This window comes from Nicotiana sylvestris, chromosome 6 (genome assembly GCF_000393655.2).
Source record: "Nicotiana sylvestris chromosome 6, ASM39365v2, whole genome shotgun sequence".
Classification (NCBI taxonomy): Eukaryota; Viridiplantae; Streptophyta; class Magnoliopsida; order Solanales; family Solanaceae; genus Nicotiana; species Nicotiana sylvestris.
In genome coordinates, this window is record NC_091062.1 from 207,943,573 (window position 1) to 207,962,576 (window position 19,004).

A 19,004-nucleotide genomic window follows, 5' to 3' on the forward strand; every position below is an offset into this window, starting at 1 on the left:
TAACTAACTAAATTTGTTTGACTAATTAAATTCTTTAATTTAATTAACAAATAATAAAGTAATCAATCCTTTAGCAAAGATCAGAACACTCGTTAGTGTGCGACCCCATAGGTTCAATACTAAACCGCTAGTAAATTGACCACATCAATATACTAATCAAGGGTGGCGTCTAGCAACACTACTTAACGACCGGATAGCATGAAGTATACAATTTACTCTCAAGAACCGGTAGAACAATAATGTAGTAATTCTTTCTGTCCTTATAGCTCTGGATCACCCTAGGATATGGTTCAACTGTCAAATCCTAATAGGCGACCAACTATGTGTTCATGTCAAATATATTCGACCATTGAATGACCTAAGAAACTCTTTTCTTCTTTCATTCAATTGCCCTGACCAAGGTCTTAGTTTGGTCGTTTATAATTCATGACAACATGGAGCTTAAACTCATTACCAAGAGTTGACAGATTTCATCTTGATCAATCACTAATTATACAAGTATTTAATCGTACCCAATATCCTTTCAACTATCGCCCTAGGGCCATAGGTGTCTAGTATCAAAGCACAATAAATAACTTGTCAATTACTATGACGATCTCAAGTCAAAGAAAATTCTTACATCACATTCTTCAAGAGAATATCCTATTGACAGTTTATGGTAATTCTAACAATTAGGAATTATCCAATGAGTCGGTTCAATGATCATATCTTTATATGCATCATTTATCTATGTGATTTAGTTAATGAGATCAACTAATCTCTATCCCATAAAGACGATCACATAAATATTGATCTAACCGGATTACTAATGTCCATATTAATAATCCGACGATCAAGAACAAATTTAGATTAAATTATGAGAAACTTTACTCTCATTATCATGATCTCCATCACAATGTCAAATCTCAAAATTTAATTAAGGACCTTATTAAATTAATCAAACAATTAATAATAGCTATTATAAAAGAATATCAAATGTCATATATTTTTATATCAAATAACGTTCATAAAAATATATTCAAATCATCAAATATGATATTGGATCTAGGGCATATCTACTATATCCCTAATAGTTATGTTGCCGATGGATTTGAACTCTCCACCTTAACTGTGGAAGGTAAAGAAGTCATCAAGTGAGCTAGCCTTCGACCCGCTAGGCTTGTATAGTTTAATCATTCAAACATGTTTTCTTAAAGATGGCCAAAAAAAACAAAATAGAAAATGGAAAGTAAAATCAAAAAAGGGGGATTGGAAATTAAAAATTAGAGTGATATGTCGCCTGTGATAAGATTTACATATTTAGTGCTGACCGATGAGGAGTAAACCATGCTTAATTTTCAAGGATGCTTAGATATGTTAACAAGGAAGCCACAATCCTCCTCATCATCATCTTAGAAAATTCTTGCTTCTTATACTCACCTTGTCTAGTTTACTTTATACGAAAATATATAATAGAAAAGATCTTGTCCAGTCTACTCTTTCTGCCTATTCACATGTAAAATCCCAAACTGTTATTTGGCATATATGTTTATTTATTGTGAAGTACCACGATTATCTTATGTTGGCCAAAGTAAATGTTAGTTTTGAAGATTGACAAAGGAACTCAGACATGAACCAGATTTATCCCTTGTGAGTACAGATATGGGTAGATTTGAGTATGTGGGATGCACGTGAATGAGATAAATATAACTTGACAGAATTGATATTTCCTAATCGAAAAGGTTATATAATGAATAAGGAGAAGGACTCCTTACTCAAAGAAAACACTGTCCAAGATAGGGAAGGAGTTAGATGTTGAGATCAATCTAGAACTCTTCCACCAAGGAAGAGTAGCATCAGAATTCTAGTTAATCTTTGTTTACTAACTCTATAAATATCAGTGTTGTTCTCTTTTACAGGTAATGCACAAATGCAGAAGTTAAACAAGAATTGAGAGCAAAACAACAAGGCTTTTTGCAAGCAATTCGTATGTGATTCAGATGTGCAAACCTGAAGCTACATGAACCAGATAGAAGAACCAGTTCCAAGTGTATGTCTTTTATTATAGTTCAATTATAGTAGGTATTTTCATATTGTACCTTTCAGCTTTATCTAGAGGCAATTGTAATAGGTACTCAAAGTATTCAAGTTAGAATTATCTTGAAGTTGTCGCAACAGTTAGTGTGTACTACAACGGGATTACAGTTAGTCCTAGGTTTACAAAAGAGTTTCTGTAAATGCAGTTTTTGGCTCAGTGATTTTAGTGGAGAGTTTGGAAAAATCCTACTAGAAAGTAGGTCGTGATTTTTTCATCTTTTGAGCCAGGTATTTTCCACGTAAAATACTTATGTTCTTTACTTTCCGCATTTATTATTTCTGCAATAGTAGGCTAAGAAGCACTTAGAAGAACCAGGTCCTTCCATAATCATTTTAAGCGAAATATTGGACACCACACAAATTACCCTCTCCTCTTGTGTGGTATTGAAGTATAAAACATCAATTGGTATCAGAGTGGGTTATCCTTGAAGAGGCTAACACCTTAGGAATAAATCAAGATGAGTGCACCACCTGGAAACTAGGAAGGGCAATCTACTGCTAGGCCTCCACTCTTTAATGGCCAGTACTACTCTTGGTGGAAAAAAAGGATGAGAGATCACAACATTGGAGAAGACTATGAGCTATGAGACATTGTCACTGTTGGTCCCCTAGCTACCATAAAGAAGAATGCTGAAGGAGTAGATGTGCCAAAAACAAGAGCTGACTGTAATGCTGAGGACTTGAGGAAATGGGAAAAGAATATTAAGGTCAAGAAATGGCTTGTGTGCAGACTTGGTCCAGATGAGTACAGTAGAATTCAAAGTTGTACAACTGCTAAGAAAATCTGGGATACATTGCAAGTGTCCCACGAAGGAACACCTCAAGTGAAGAGACCCAGAGGAACACTTCTGTATTCTCGATATGAGAATTTCACCATGAAGAAAGGCGAAACCATCCAAGATATGTATACAAGGTTCACCATACTAACAAATGAACTTAAGTCTCTTGGAAGGGTTATTCTTGAAGAAGACAAAGTTGAGAAAATTTTGACAAGGGTTCTACCAGTCCCTTGGGAAAGCAAAATCACTACAATTCAGGAATCAAAGAACATTGCCACTCTTAAGTAGGACGAGCTAATTGGAAATCTCACTGCCTATGAACTTAGAAGGTAAACCATGAAGATGGATGCATCCAAGAAGGAAAAGAGCCTGGCACTCAGAATCACTGAAGGTGCTGATTTAGAAGAGGATGAAATGGCCATGATAACAAAGGACTTCAAGAAGTATCTAATGAGAGGAAAAAGTTCCTCAAAAGGTGCAAGCTACAGAAAACCAAGGGTTCCTGAAAAGCAGACCAACGAGGGCTGTTACAAGTGTGGGAAGACTGATCACCACATCAAAAACTGTCCTCAGTGGGAAATTGAATGGAAGAAGGAAAAAGCTGAACGAAGAAACAGGAAGAAGGAACAGGTTCATCCCAAGAAAAATAAAGGATTAACAAGACTATGGTTGTTGCCTGGAGAGAAAGCTCAGATGAGGATTCAGAGAATGAAGATGGAGATGAAACTTATGGCCATTGGAGAATCTGATGAGGAATCTGAGGTAAGTATAATTCATCTCAAAGACAAGGTTAAGTTTTTGTCTAAAGAAAGGCTATCTGAGTTACTCCTAAATTTTATTGATGAATCTGATATTATAAACAATTAAAAGGAACAATTGTCTAAAGAATGTGTGATCTTGAAAGCTAAGTGCAAAAATCGGGAACTTAGGGCTAGTGAAAGTGATAGCAAAAATGCTGAGTTAAAGAACCAGGTTCTTGAACTTGACACCACCTCCTAGAGCTTAGATCTGAAAATCTGAAACTGAAATTAGGAATAGGTAAAAAAAAGTTGATCACACACAACTCACTTTAGAAGAAAAGCTAGGAAAAATGAAAGATGAGTTGTACAAAAAAGATGAGCAGATAAGAGTCCTAAAGGAGGATCTAAGCAAGGTTAAGCACGAGCTAGACAGAACCTGTAAATGGAATAGGTCCTCTGATTCACTTTCATGGCTACAAGAACACCATAGTAGCAATAAGAGAGGACTTGGCTACGGGACCCCTGCACCTAAGTGGGATCCCAAAAGCAAGTACATCACACTTCTTGAGAATAAAATCTGCACGTACTATGGTAAGACTGGTCACTACAAAAGTTAATGTACTTCAAAAAAAAGGCTAGTCAAAAGAGTAAAATATATTATTCAAGGAAAAAATAGGCTGTCAGGATGAGCCAAAAAGAATCTAATTCACTCTTTGCCTATAGAAAGGGACCCAAACTACTTTGGATTCCTAAGACTAACCCCTGATTTCCTTTTGCAGTCCAAGTGAAGGGGAGCAGCCAAATATGGTACATGGATAGAGGCTGCTCAAAGCACATAACAGGAAGCAAGAACCAGTTCCTTTCACTTGAGGTCCTCAAAGGAGGAAATATTTCCTTTAAAAATGGAAAGAAAGGTGAGATCATTGGGGTTGGAAAGGTAGGTAAGACAGACTCTCACTCTATTGAGAATGTCTACTTGATAGATAGCTTGAAATACAGTCTAATCAGTGTATCACAACTATGTGACAAAAGTAACTTGGTAGCATTCACCTCTACCAAATATTTTGTGATAAATCTTACCACTGACAAGATTGTTTTGCAGGGAAAAAGAGTAAACAATATTTATATTGTAGATCTGTCCCCGCTCTCAAAAAATGAACTCACTTGCTTAAGTGTGTTGGACAATGATCCCCTCCTGTGGCACAAAAGACTTGGACATGTAAGTTTGAGTCAATTCAACAAATTAGTCTCCAAGGACCTGGTGATAGGACTACCTAACATCAAGTTTAAGGAAGACAAAGTTTGTGAGGATTCTGCAAGGGGGAAGCAGGTAAGATATTCTTTTAAATGCAAGAAAGTAGTAAGCACCACCAGATCGATGGAACTGGTCCATATGGATCTATGTGGTCCAATGAGAACATTAAGTAGAAGTGGTAAAAGATATGTGATGGTGCTTGTTGATGATTACTCTAGGTTTACCTAGACATTATTTTTAACATCTAAAGATGAAGCATTTGACATGTTTACTTCTTTTGTTAGAGAAACTCAGAAATCACTAGATAATCAACTTGTATCAATTAGATCTGATCGTGGAACTAAATTTGAAAATGCTAAGTTTGCTGAATTCTGTGATGTGCATGGCATAAATCATAATTTTTCTGCTCCTAGAACTCCACAATAAAATGGAGTAGTTGAAAGAAAGAATAGGACACTTGAAGATATGGCTAGGACTATGCTTCTTTCTAGTAAACTGCCCCATAGTTTCTGGGCAGAAGTTGTAAATACTGCATGCTACATTATCAATAGGTGTATGACTAGACCTCTTGTAGAGAAGACTCCCTATGAGTTACTTAAAGAGAGAACCAAATATATCCCATCTTAGGGCATTTGGATGCAAGTGCTTTGTGCATAATAATGGAAAAGACTCCTTAGGTAAGTTTGATCCCAGAAGTGATGAGGGAGTATTCTTGGGATATTCTTCACATAGCAAAGCTTATAAAGTTTACAAAAAAATAACTATGTGTGTAGAAGAAAGTGTACATGTGGTTTTTAATAAAACTAACATTCTTTCTGAGAGGAAGGAATATGAAGATGAACATATTGGGCTGGTAAGAAGTTTAAATAAAATCAAAGCCCAGGCTGAAACTACACCAGAAGAAGGAACAGGTGATGGAACAAGTTCTTCTATTCATGGCAACCTGACACGGGGAACTGAACAAAGAAGAACTAAATCTAATACCTCAATGGAACCTGTCCATGAGCATGTTCCTCATCAACAAAACATTGGAGAAACAGCAAGAGGAAACCAGTTGGTTGTGAAACCTTACAAGTACCAAAGTTCTCATCCCATTGAGAACATAATTACTGATCCAACATCTGGAATTAAAACTAGATCTTCATTAAAGAATCTGTGTGCTTTTGATGATTTCTTATCTCTTATTGAACCTAAAAATGTTGTTGAAGCTTTGCGGGATGCAGACTGGGTAAATACAATGCAAGATGAACTCAACCAGTTTGAAAGGAGTCAAGTTTGCCATCTGGTTCCAAGAGCCAAGGACAGATCAGTAATTGGCACAAAATGGATCTTCAGAAACAAACTTGATGAAGATGGAACTGTTACAAGTAACAAGGCAAGATTAGTGGTTCAAGGATATAGCCAATAAGATGGCATAGACTATGATAAGACCTTTGCTCCAGTTGCAAGGTTGGAAGCAATAAGACTCGTCATGGCCTTTGTTGCTTACATGGAATTTACTCTTCACCAGATGGACGTCAAGAGTAACTTCCTCAATGGATATTTAAAGAAAGAAGTGTTTGTCAAGTAACCTCTAAGGTTTGAAAGCAAGGAGTGTCCTCATCATGTATACAGACTTGACAAGGCACTCTATGGACTCAAGCAGACTCCTAGAGCATTGTATGAAAGATTATCAAAAATTATGCTTGAACATGGTTACAAGAAAGGGAAAATCGATAACACTCTATTCTTGAAGAAAAAAAGGTAAAGATCTTCTATGAGTTCATATATATGTTGATGATATAATCTTTGGAGCAACTACTGAAAAACTAAGGAATTTGCTAAACTAATGGGGAGTGAATTTGAAATGAGTATGATGGGTGAGCTTAATTTCTTTTTAGGCTTAAAAATTAAATAAAACTCGAATGGAACTATGATCCATCAGCAAAAATATGTAAAAGAGTTTCTTAAAAAGTTTAAAATGGAAGAATCAAAGGAAATTGATACTCCTACTGCAACAACCACAAAATTGGATATAGATGAACCTTGTTCATCTGTTGATCAGAAGTTGTATAGGGGAATGATTGGTTCACTTTTGTATCTTACTGCTAGCAAATCTGACATTATTTTTAGTATAGGTCTTTGTGCTCGATTTCAGGCAAATCCAAAGGAATCCCACTTGATTACTGTCAAGAGAACATTGAGATACTTGAAAGGCACCACTGACCTTTACCTTTGGTATCCAAAAGGTAGTAATTTTAACCTAGTGGGATATGATGATGCTGATTATACAGGTTTCCTTGTGGATATGAAGAGCACCTCAGGTATGGCACACTTTATTAGTTCATGTCTTGTGTCATGTGCTACTAAAAAGTAAAATTCAGTGGCATTATCTACTGCTGAAGCTGAGTATGTTACTGCTACTTCATGTTGTGCTAAATTGTTGTGGATCAAACAACAATTATTGGACTTTGGAATTGATGTTGATTGCATCCCTATTTTTTGTGATAACACTAGTGCCATTAGCATGACAAAGAACACGGTTTATCATAAGATAACTAAGCACATAGATGTTAGGCACCATTTTTTGAGGACAACTATGAGAAAGGCTTGATCACTGGGGAGTTTTGTGCTACTGATAAGCAAATTGCTGACATCTTCACAAAAGCCTTAAGTAGAGATCATTTTGAGGGGAAAAGGTTGGAATTAGGGATGATTAAGATCACTTAAAAGGACTAATTCAATGCTAAACGAAAAAAATGAAAAACAAATGAAAAAAATGTTTGTTTGGTTAGAAAGTCTGTAAATTGTACATAAGTAGACTAAATCTTGCTCAGTCGCATACTTTCAATAGTATACTCTTGTTCCATATGTTAAAATAATTCATTAATCTCTAATGATATTTTCTCTATTTTTGCAAATTTGGATTTACACAAGAGAATTATCAGTGAAGAACCTGGTTCATCAAGATAACACGGTATGCTTTCTACATTCTGCATATTTTGAAATAATAATATTTGAATCATGAGCAGAGTCCTACCTAAGCTAAATTCCTTTTGAACTTATCTAATAAGTGATCCAGTTCTGTTCAAAGACTCCCACCCAAATTAATTTACCTAGATTCTAGGGACGCCTCAACTGTCTTTTCAAATCTGAAATTTCAGTTTGATTAGACTTCTAATTGACTACTAAACCTACCATAACTCGTTAATTATCCCCCTCCTTTAAATCATTCATCATCATTCCTCACATTCTCTCATAATTCCCAAAAACCGTCAAAATTTATCTCTTCTCTCTTCTTCCAAAATTCAACCCACTCATCTTCTTCATCACAGAATCAAGAAAAATGACTAACCCTCAAGATAAGCCTGGTATAACCCCACCATGTTCCTCATCTTCTACTACACCTCAACCTAGGAAACAACGAGTAAAAATGCTTGCTCGAAAAACTGTGGCTAGAAGTACGCTTTCAAGGAAACTCAACGCACAGTTACAGGCAAGTCAAGCCCAAGAATCCCAAAAATCTGATGACTCTTTCAAATCTGCAACTAAGGGGGAAGGAATTGAGTCTTCTGATTCTGAACAGGTAACTTCTAGAACAAATACTACGAATGAGGTTATTTCTGTGTTAGTTGAAAATCTAGAGAATTGGTTTGTTTTAGTTGGATCTGTAGTGGATGTGAAAACACCTGAGTCCAGAAAGAGAGGAGGTAAAAATAAAAGAGAAAAAGAAAAAGAGAGTGAGGGTGTCAGAAGTGATGAGAGGGGAAAAGGGAAAAAAGTGGTTGATTCTTCATCTACTTCTGAAACTGATAGGATGGCTATTTGTGGAGTCGAGTCAGAAAAGGTGGAGGAAAATGGCAAGAAAACAGGGGAAAGTGGATCAAGGAAAACCACTGAAGGTCTGGTTCATCTTGGAATGCATATAGATGAATTGGGTTCATCCGTTGAAGAAACCCTAGCAGATCTTTTGAAAAAGGTAGGTGACAGTATAATCCCAAGAAAAATTGAACTCCAAAAACACAGACCCCTGGCACAAAGAGCCAACAAAAAAAGGAAGGATGCTCCTTCTGACACTACTGAAATTCCTCTCCCAAGAGGAAGAGCCATGAAGAGCAAGCTGAAGCAAAGTGGGGAGGAGTTGCAGAAATCTTTAGAAAAAAGCAAGAAGAAAAAGATGGATAAAGGGAAAGAAAAAGCGGGAGATCCTGTTGAGGTTGTTGATGTGGATGAGATGGACTTAATTCATCAAAGTGAAAAAGTGACTAATGAGGTGGAAGTTCAGACCCCCCAAGCCCAAGAAATCCAAGACTTCTTCTAAGAAGTTTACATCTGTACTCAAGTCTGCTGAACCATCTACCCTGGCAAAGAGGACAATGTCTGCAGTGAAACCTAAACAAGTAAACATTGCTGAAGAAGAGGATTCGAGTGAAGAAGAGGAGGATGGATTAGACAGTGAAGTGGACAAGCTGGCCAGGTTTGGCAAAAGGACTATCTTGAAAGGTAGACTCCTAGAGGATCCACTACAAAAAAAGGGTGTTTAGCGGCAATACAAAACGGCTTTAGCGGCAATAATAACAGCTGCTATATCTTTTACCAACCATTGGCATTTAGCCGCTGATGTTGGGGTCGGCAAAGCCTTTAGTGACCTTTATGACAAAAGCTGGTAAAATATATGATCTATTGCCGCTAAAAACAAGCAACTTTAACGGTAATTATTTGCGACAATTATGATGGCTACTAAACCCAATCTAAAAATGGCTAACTATGCTCATTTAGATTCCTTTTATATAGTCTCTAAATTTAAAATAATTTCCACTAAAAGTTGTATCTTTAATGGCAATTATTTTGTGGCAATTAGAATTGGAATAGTATCCTTTCTGAAAATGTCTTAGTTTGCCCTTTTAGCATCCATTTCAATGACTGTGATATTCAATTAAATTATTGCTAAAAGTCAATATCTTTAACAACAATTGTTTTTAGTGCTAAAATTCACAAGCTGTAACTAAAATAATTTAGGCACCATTAATAATAGTTACTACATTCATCCAGAATATGTTCCAAACAACAAAATTTATTAATACTAATTCAAAAATATGATACTAAATCTTAACAAACAAAAGGAAGTACTAATAAAAAAATCAATGTTACATTAACTTAAAAATAAACTTATATTGTTCGAATTGAATAGCTAATGCTATTATATAACTAATTCTGACGAATGATAATCTTCAAATAATTTCCGCAACTTTTCATCATATTAAAATCTTCCACCCGCTAAATTATTGAACATCAGAGTGTGACCTGAAATTATAAAAAAATTGTGTCAAAAGATAAAATATAATGTGAAAAAATATATTGAAGAGTCTATCATTGTCAGTCTGTCATATTCTTTTTCAGCCAACTCCCTCACCTAACATTTATTAGCAAAAACAACTAGATGGATTAATAGGCGAGCAAAATGTATGTACAAATAATACTAGGTCATATGGTGTGTCCAGATAAGTTTAAACCAACATAGATGATTCTTGATTAACCAGCAAGTTCCATTGGTAGGACACTGATTCTGTAGCCATGTCATTTATAGATTGTAGATCCAAATCAATCTGTACAATAGAAGTTGCAGAAATTTGGTGCATCTGCTCATGAAAAGGGATTACTTATCTATAGTTGAAATATAGACTATGAAGGCAAAATGAACCTTGATTCTTTTCAAATTCTCACTCCTAGCTCTTTGTTCATTGAGGGTCACATGTATCGATGCTAGTTCCTATTAAGTAAGTAAGAACACATGTTCAGACAAGAAAATTTTGATTTAGTTTTAAAATATACAAGGTAATCATCAAAGCTGTTGGAAACCGATCGTCTTCAAAGAAATTCAACTGGCATTTTTAAGAGAAAAAATTCTTTGCTAGAACCACAATTTCTTCTCGGAAATAATTTTTATTAGTAGATTCTTCTCAGAATCTATAACTTATTTCCAATTCAGCACAAAGAAATAACAAAAAATTGATTATATTTTCCACATAATATTTTTATTAGATTTTACTGATTTTATAATAAAAAGATAGAAACATATGAAAAACTCGATGAAAGCTTATATCATCATAGAAAGAACAAAAAGGTGTGCAGTTATCAAATAAAAGTTCAAGCAGTGGAATTAATTCAGGTCACAACTCATAAGTTTTGCCACATTCATCCAGTGATTTTACTAGCACCTCAAGATTCACCTTAATATGTCTAGAATGGTTCTATAAAAGAGAAACTTCTAATTTAGAAAAGTCAACTTATCTTTATTAACTTGATTAGTAAAATAATATAGCAACCTAGTCTTACCATCTTAATCCATTTTAACAATTTTCTTGTATAGCTCCAGTTTTTTCTCTTATAAAAGGTTAGACAACATAATAATAGTTAAATTGCAAGCTCGGCCAATTTCACATTATTTTTAAAAAATAAGCATACCTAGAAGAACGGCAAAGAACGATGTGCACTAAGTCTACTTCAAGTCAATTATGGACAATTTGATATCAAGATCAAGATATATTAAAAAACACTCATAGTAGTTAAAAAGATAGTTGTTGAAGAGTTGCCATAGAGAATGAAAGCAAACTCTCCATGAAAATCTCTACTAACTTGATCTGCATGATAAGGACCTTTATCCATCAAAGTTATATATGCCTCTACAACAACTATTACTTTATTCGTTATATTTTTTAACCATATTGTTACTTTAGATATTATACATTCTCAATGTGGTGTTAAACAAGCAGAATATACCATCCACAACTGCAAATAACCTAGCACAAACAAAATATTGATAATAAAAATGGCCTATCATATAATTACTTATTTATAAGGAAAGATATTCAAACAATTATTTATATATGGCATGCAAGCACAGAGAATAAATAAAGAGTTATCAATGTGTGCTAATCCACAGAAAGTTCTAATTTTTTTGTCTCTCCCTCTCCCTAAAAAATTAACAATAAAGAAGAATGTTCATTGACTAGGAACGTTCCCTATTTGGGATCAAGTTAACAAGATAATGTTAACTAGAAGGAGCTTCCATTCAAATCCTCACCCGCAGTATATAACTAATCTCTGCTTGGACTTTCACATTATATCTTTAAAATTCAACTCTACGCCCACAAATAATGAATTAACATCAATAACTTAAACTGTTAATTGATTACTAAGTTAAACAACATATAATTGGAGATACGGTTTCCTCGGTTTAGAAAAGTTTTTACTCTCTTTAGTAAGCAGCAGTTCGTTGAGTGATCTCATTTACTCTATTGTTGCATAGGCTTATGTATAGAATCTGGTAAAAGAAACAACTGACACAGACAAATGTATTTCTCCTCATTTAGTCTATTATTGCATCTATTTATGCTTTATTTATCCTCTCTTGGAGCTCTTATGTTTAAAACTTTTCAATTGATATTGATCTAACCGAGAGTCACATAAATTAAAAATTCACAACATATGAATGTCTAAAAAATGATGTCTTGATTTTCAAAGATTCATAAAAATACTAGTAAAATACCATACACATTAGTCATTGTTATTCAAGCAAACATACTTCTGTGTAATATTTTATCAAACACTGAATAAGTTTCTTAAATTTGTCCTATAGAGGCAACACCTAAAGTAATATAGAATACGCATATAATTCAGAATCAAATCCCATTACAAGCAATATAGTAAAAGGCAAATAAAGTAGAATAAACCCAGCTTCAATTATTACAAAATCAAAATCCAACAAACGCAAAGCTAAAAACAAAAAAAAAAATTGAGAACAGTTAATTCCTATCAAAATGGAATATGTAGAATATTCTATCTATATAAGGATGTAGATGGAAAATGATAAATACAAGTAAAAAAATATGCAAAAGTATCAAATAGGTAACTAACAGTGATGGAAATGCCGGCGATATTAAAAAGGCAGAGGTTTTCGATCAATAACTGATTAATCGGGCTTTGACAATGGTGTAATATCTGTGTTCATGCTTTTTCTTCCTTTTTGGTTGCTGGATTGCTGCTATTATCTTCAATATTCATTGAAAGCATAAAAACTCTTAGATGATCTGAATGGGAAAAAAATAAGAGAAACACTATAGAAGAAAAGCCAGAGGTGGGAGGAGTAATAGAGAGAGAAATGAAAAATATAGGGTTTGCTTTTGGAGATTAAAAAGTTAAAGTTTGTTATTTTACTGGACATTTCATTTAATTGCCAGTAAATATGTAGCTTTTTCCGTCTAATTTATATTAGTCACTAACAGTTTGACATAAGGAATTAATTACCGGCGATTATCTTATTGCCACTAAATAATTGCCGCTAAAAATACATTTTGTTGTAGTGATCTGGAGGAAGAAAGGATGGTCCTGCTGCTCGAAAAGCTAGAGGTGCAAGGGTGGAAGGACATGGTCCTTCAAATGGATGGTAGATTGGCTAGGGATGAAGTAGTTGAGTTTATGGCAAATGTTGTTGTGCGGAATGGAAGAGTTACCAGCTTGGTAAAAGGGATGCAAATCTCTTTTGATATGAAAGAGTTGGGTGAAATTCTAGGTGTACCTGTTGGGGGTACAATGACTACACAAGGCTTAAGTGGCCAAGCCTAGAAAATCTTCCGACTACCCTTGCCAACAGAAAATTTAGTGATCATGAGCAAGAAAGTGAGCCCAAGGTTGTGTACAAGAGTGCAATGAATCCTTCCTACAAGGTGCTGCTTGAATTTGTCATCAAATGTGTTCTGCCTAGACAGGAGAGGAGGCACATTGCTAGCTTCATCGACTTGGTTCTGATGGAATGTCTAGACAGTGGGAAGCAGAAAAATTGGTCTGGGTTTATAGTCCAGCTTCTTGGTAGGGTTATCAATGGTACCAAGTCTCATTCCATTCTCTATGGGTTCATTCTTACTACTGTGCTTACTCACTTTAAGGTGCCTTTGAAGAAGTGGGAGCTAGATACAAGCAAAGATCATTTTGGGGAAAAACTTTGATTGCTTGTGACTATGAGGTTCTTGCCGCTCCTAATAAACCTGGTTCATCTAAAAAGACACCAATCAATAGCAAGGTCAGAGTCTTGGTATATGAGACTGAGGCAAAGGATGCTGAGATAGCAAGGCTGAAGACACGGTTGGCTGAGGTAGAATTTGAGAAAGATGTTCTCAGAACAGAATTTGCAAGGGAAAAGGAGAATAATGATGGAATTCTTCAAGACATGCTGAAGCTTCTCCAAGCAAATAACCCAACCCCTACCTCTTCCAAGCCTTAAATCCTACCCTAGTGTAGTTCTTTCAGTGACCCAGTTTTGGATGTTTCTTTTGTTGTTGTTTGTTCATATTTTTAGTATTTTTATTTCCTTTTATGCATTGTGGTAGAATCATATCAACTTTCAATGAAATCAATGAAATCTGCTGGTTTTTGCTCTAACTATTTGTCTTTATTTCTTTGATGGTTGAAATTCTTAGCTTGATCAATGATGATTAATCCATGATTGCATTTAGGATAGCCTAGTGTCTATGAGTAAGCTTTATAATCTGGGTTCAACACATTTTTATGCAACTTTTCGATGATGCCAAAAGGGAAAAAAAGGTTGTGCTTTAAACAAGTGATGTTTAGCTTTGAACAAGTGATGTTTATAACCTAATAAACCTGGTCCTTGATGATAAGTGATAAAAAAGAAAAATATTTCTAACATTGTGTTGATGTTGAGTTGAGTTTAAACAGGGCCTAAGTGTAAGAAAAACACAAAGTTTGTCATCATCAAAACGGGGGAATTTGTTGGCCCAAATAAATGTTAGTTTTAAAGACTGACAAAGGAACTCAGGCATGAACCAGGTCCATCCCTTGTGAGCACAGATACGGGTAGATTTGAGCATGTGGGATGCAAGTGAAGGAGATAAATATAACTTGAGAGAATTGATATCTCGTAATCGAAAAGGTTGCATAATGGATAAGGAGAAGGATTCCTTACTCAAAGAGAATATTGTCCAAGTTAGTGAAGGAGTTAGATGGTGAGATCAACTAGAACTCTTCCACCAAGGAAGAGTAGCATCAGAATTCTAATTAATCTTTATTTACTAACTCTATAAATATCAGTGTTGTTCTCTTTTACAGGTAATGCACAAACGCAGAAGTTAAACAAGAATTGAGAGCAAAACAGCAAGGCTTTTTGCAAGCAATTCGTGTGTGATTCAGGTGTGCAAACCTGAAGCTACATGAACCAAATAGAAGAACCAGTTCCAAGTGTATGTCTTATATTCTAGTTCAATTATAGTAGGTGTTTTCATATTGTACCTTTCAGCTTTATCTAGAGGCAATTGTAATAGGTTCTCAGAGTATTCAAGTTAGAGTTAACTTGAAGTTGTCGCAACAGTTATAGGTTGTGTGCTACAACGGGATTAGAGTTACTCCTAGGTTTACAAAAGAGTTTTTGTAAATGCAGTTTTTGGCTCAGTGATTTTAGTGGAAAGTTTGGGAAAATCCTATTGGAAAATAGGTCATGGTTTTTTCACCTTTTGAGCCAGGTGTTTTCCACGTAAAATACTTGTGTTCTTTACTTTCCGCATTTACTGTTTCTGCAATAATAGGTTAAGGAACACTTAGAAGAACCAGGTCCTTCCATAATCAGTTTAAGCAAAAAATTGGACACCATACAAACCACCCCCTCTTGTGTAGCATTGAAGTATAAAGCATCACCTTACTTGTGGTATAATGGAAAAATTTTAGTGTAAGTCATGTATAGTCTATATTTTTTGTGTTTCTATGTATTCATCTCATTACGTACATAAACGAGTCGTTCAGTATTAAGACTTTTTGACATTCGTGCTACCATAATAAAGAAGATGTTTTGAGTCTTTGGTCGTCAATACACAAAATTGAGCTCCTCTGCTAGTTTTCCTGCGGTGCCTTTTCTTTTTCCCCTATTTAGTTAAATAGATATATATAAGCAAATCAACAAAAATAAGATAACGCATAAGGCTTTCCTCTTTAATTCCTTTCACTCGTAATTTATTCAATTGAAACACAAAACATTACAAACGTGAATTTCCAATGAGTGTACAGAAAACAGGCCTACAACCTAAAGAAACCAAGTTGTTTCTTTTTTGAATTAATGAATAACATGAACATATTACTCCAAGACGAACCAATTTACTGATCAGACTTCTTCTGACTCAGTACAAAAGATAAAGTTCAGAGCTTCATAGGCATATATGGTGACTTAATTGGTGATCTTCAACAACCACAACGGGTACAACAGGTACCTGGGGGTGTTGGTTCACAACACCCCACACAGTGAAGACATGCAACAGGAAAACTGCTTCTCCCCGATAATACTGCATATATGCGAACAAGAAAAAACAAGTGTTAATGGCAATTATGTACGTATACCTATTGCTTATATGTTAAATCCGCCTCAGTCTAGATTCATAATATTAATGACACAAAAGTTTTCGAATTTGATAACGTGTCTAGTAGTACTATATATGTTTAATAAATGAACGTAAAATATACCTCGAGGGGCTCTAGCTGCATCACATGACGATAGTAGCAAAGGAGAGAGGAGAATAGCATATATCATAAGTGTTATCACTACGGACCTTACGGAGGTTGAGAGTGCAGCCATTGCTTAACCTATACAATATACTATATGAAAGTACCAACAATTTTGAGAATGTTTTAAGAGTTGATGAATTTCGAGCACTGCCTATGGAAGTATTTATATGAATTATGACGTTGTACACAGGGTTTAATTTATACTCAATCTTAAATATTATTCTGATGATATCATTCAATATATACATTGTTTTGGTACTTATGATACTTGGTATGAAACCGTCGACTTAACCAATGGACGACCACATTTAGTCAAAATAATAGAATTATTTTTATAAGAAGAATATATATATTGTCTATCAAAACATGATTAACTAATTGTTCTATTTAATTTGTGTTTAATTTAGACACGTTAGTATTTGACTCAAAAGATGTTAAAATTTTTTTAAACAAATCACTCAAAGATGAACAGGTAAATCGTAGCTGAAGATAATAATTTCTAGAATAATAACAAGTAAAGAGAAGAGAGTTGCAAAGTTTCTTTTTGTTCAAGATTGATAAGTTTCCCAGAATTTTTCTCCCTCGTACAAGCTTCTTTTCCCCCCTTATATATCCTAGAGAGAAACCGTTTTGAATTGTAAGAAATAAAATACAAGGAATATTTGGCGGAATATCCTTAATATCCCCTAACGGGTTTACACTTCTACAAGGGTCGTACAGTTTCTTCTTTCACCTTAAGGTCGTTTCCCTCGGACGCCGGTTCGTAATTATCCGGTCATTTGTCGTACTCGTTGTGGGTCGTGGTCGGTCAAATTTGGACCGATACAGTTAGGCTGTTTATCAAAAAAGTCTTCCTGCTGCTTACTTTTCTATTTTAACAGACTTTCTGCCGTGTTCTAAACTTTAAATTAATGCTTAGAGACGACCTTGTATAGTTTCGTGCCTAAGTTCATTAGATGAGTTTACTAGGTCATTATTCAGAATAGAACAAGAAATTCCATCTTCCTAGTTTATTTAAAGTGTTACGCTAATTAGTTGGCCAGTGCATTTCAAATACCGAATGGTTATTGGAAGAACAAAAATGTAAACGAATTCCAAAGCTTTGACCATTTCAAATACCGAATGGTTACATGAAATTGTATTATCAAAATAATCCAAAATGAGGAACTTCGTGCAAATCATATTTTGTCAACAAATTGTCTCTAGTTTACTTGTGTTTATTTTTAGCATACGTTAGGCTTTTAAACCAAAAATTCTTCCTTTATACTATTAACTATTAAGTACTATTTTGTCTGATTGATACCTCAACAGAATTAAATCTTTTCAGTGCTTAAACAAACTTTATGTAGTATCCGTGGCCAAGCTGATTAGATAATTTAACTTTCATCTTTTATGGATTATCTATTAAGAAATTTCCTTCGTACCTATCCTTTTTCGTTTGTTTTAAATACGAAACCGACGATGTCCATAGGTTTATGAAACAATAAATTTCGGGCCCTCATTTTTACACGGCAAGAAAAATTATTTTTCAGGTTTTGTTTTTGAAGCTTAAAATTAAAAAAAAAAAAAAAACGATGGCTGTTCGTGGGTCACTTAAAAAAAATATTATTTGCTATTTCCGTGCATCTCTTTCGCTTTTTCTATCGAAAAGCTGTCCTGACGAGATCCATCGATAATCTTCAATCGAAAAAAGATCATAGTTTTAGGAGTGGATCTCCTTCCAAGCGTGAGGGTGGAGTTAGATAGTTATATTAGGGGTGTACAAAAAAAATTGGTAAATCGTACCAAATCAATAATTCGAGTTAAATTGAAAAAAAAAATTCGATTGTAATTTGATTTGATTTTGTAGGCGTTTGAACATAAAAATTACTTCCTCTGTTTCAATTTAGATGACATATTTCTACAAGTGGAAATCATTCAATTTTAAACTCTTCATTTTACTCATTTTACCCTTAATGAAAAGCTTTTATAACCACATAAATGTCATGACCCCATAAAACTTTTACCCTTTAAACTTTTAAGACAATAAGTTTCAAAAGTCTTTTTTTTTCTTAAACTCCGTGCCGAGTCAAACTACCTCATTTAAATTGGAATGGAGGGAGTATAATTTTTTTTAAAAGTAGTATTTAGAGTTAAGTTGAAAAATGGTATTTGAAATTATGTTTGGTTATCCATTTCACTTGAAAAAATGTTGCAGTTTTGTGAGTGGGGAAAAATAAATTCTGAAAATTTTGAAAAGTGGTCAAAACCACTTTTGTATTTTTGAAAAACTTATTTTCGAAAAAAATCCAAAAACTTGTAAAATTTCATGGACAAACACATTTTTGGAAAAAAAGGAATTTTTTTTTATGACATACGGGGCCTTGGTTGGTATTGGAAAGAAAAACACGACCTCATTAGTTTGGTTTGGTTTTAATTAAAAAAGTCAAACCAAAACCAAACCAATCCGATAGTATGATTTTACAACTTTTAAAAATATTTTATACATATAAATCTTTATTGCAATGTAATATATAAATATTTCTTAAACTTTTTCACAATTTTATCTTTTAACGTATTATTTCAAGTATGAACTTAACATTCTTGAATGATAAATAAATTTTATAGCTC

The 19,004-nt window shown here is 34.3% G+C and overlaps 1 protein-coding gene and 1 long non-coding RNA gene across 2 annotated transcripts; one reads left to right on the top strand and one right to left on the bottom strand.

Moving 5' to 3' along the window:
* The first annotated feature begins 8,175 nt into the window (after window positions 1-8,175).
* On the top strand, window positions 8,176-9,150 carry LOC138871987 (uncharacterized). Its single transcript, XM_070149917.1, has one exon. It carries the CDS (start codon window positions 8,176-8,178, stop codon window positions 9,148-9,150), a length of 975 nt encoding a protein of 324 aa, XP_070006018.1.
* Window positions 9,151-15,806: 6,656 nt separating this feature from the next.
* On the bottom strand, window positions 15,807-16,580 carry LOC104237874 (uncharacterized). The gene is made up of 2 exons (XR_713751.2): window positions 16,353-16,580; window positions 15,807-16,174 (listed from the first exon to the last, which is right to left on the bottom strand). It is a non-coding gene; the product is annotated as an uncharacterized lncRNA (long non-coding RNA).
* Between the last annotated feature and the right edge of the window lie 2,424 nt (window positions 16,581-19,004).

What these genes read in the sequence shown, in the direction of transcription:
- LOC138871987 (XM_070149917.1), top strand. Translation starts at nt 8,176, where the DNA reads ATGACTAACCCTCAAGATAAGCCTGGTATAACCCCACCATGTTCCTCA.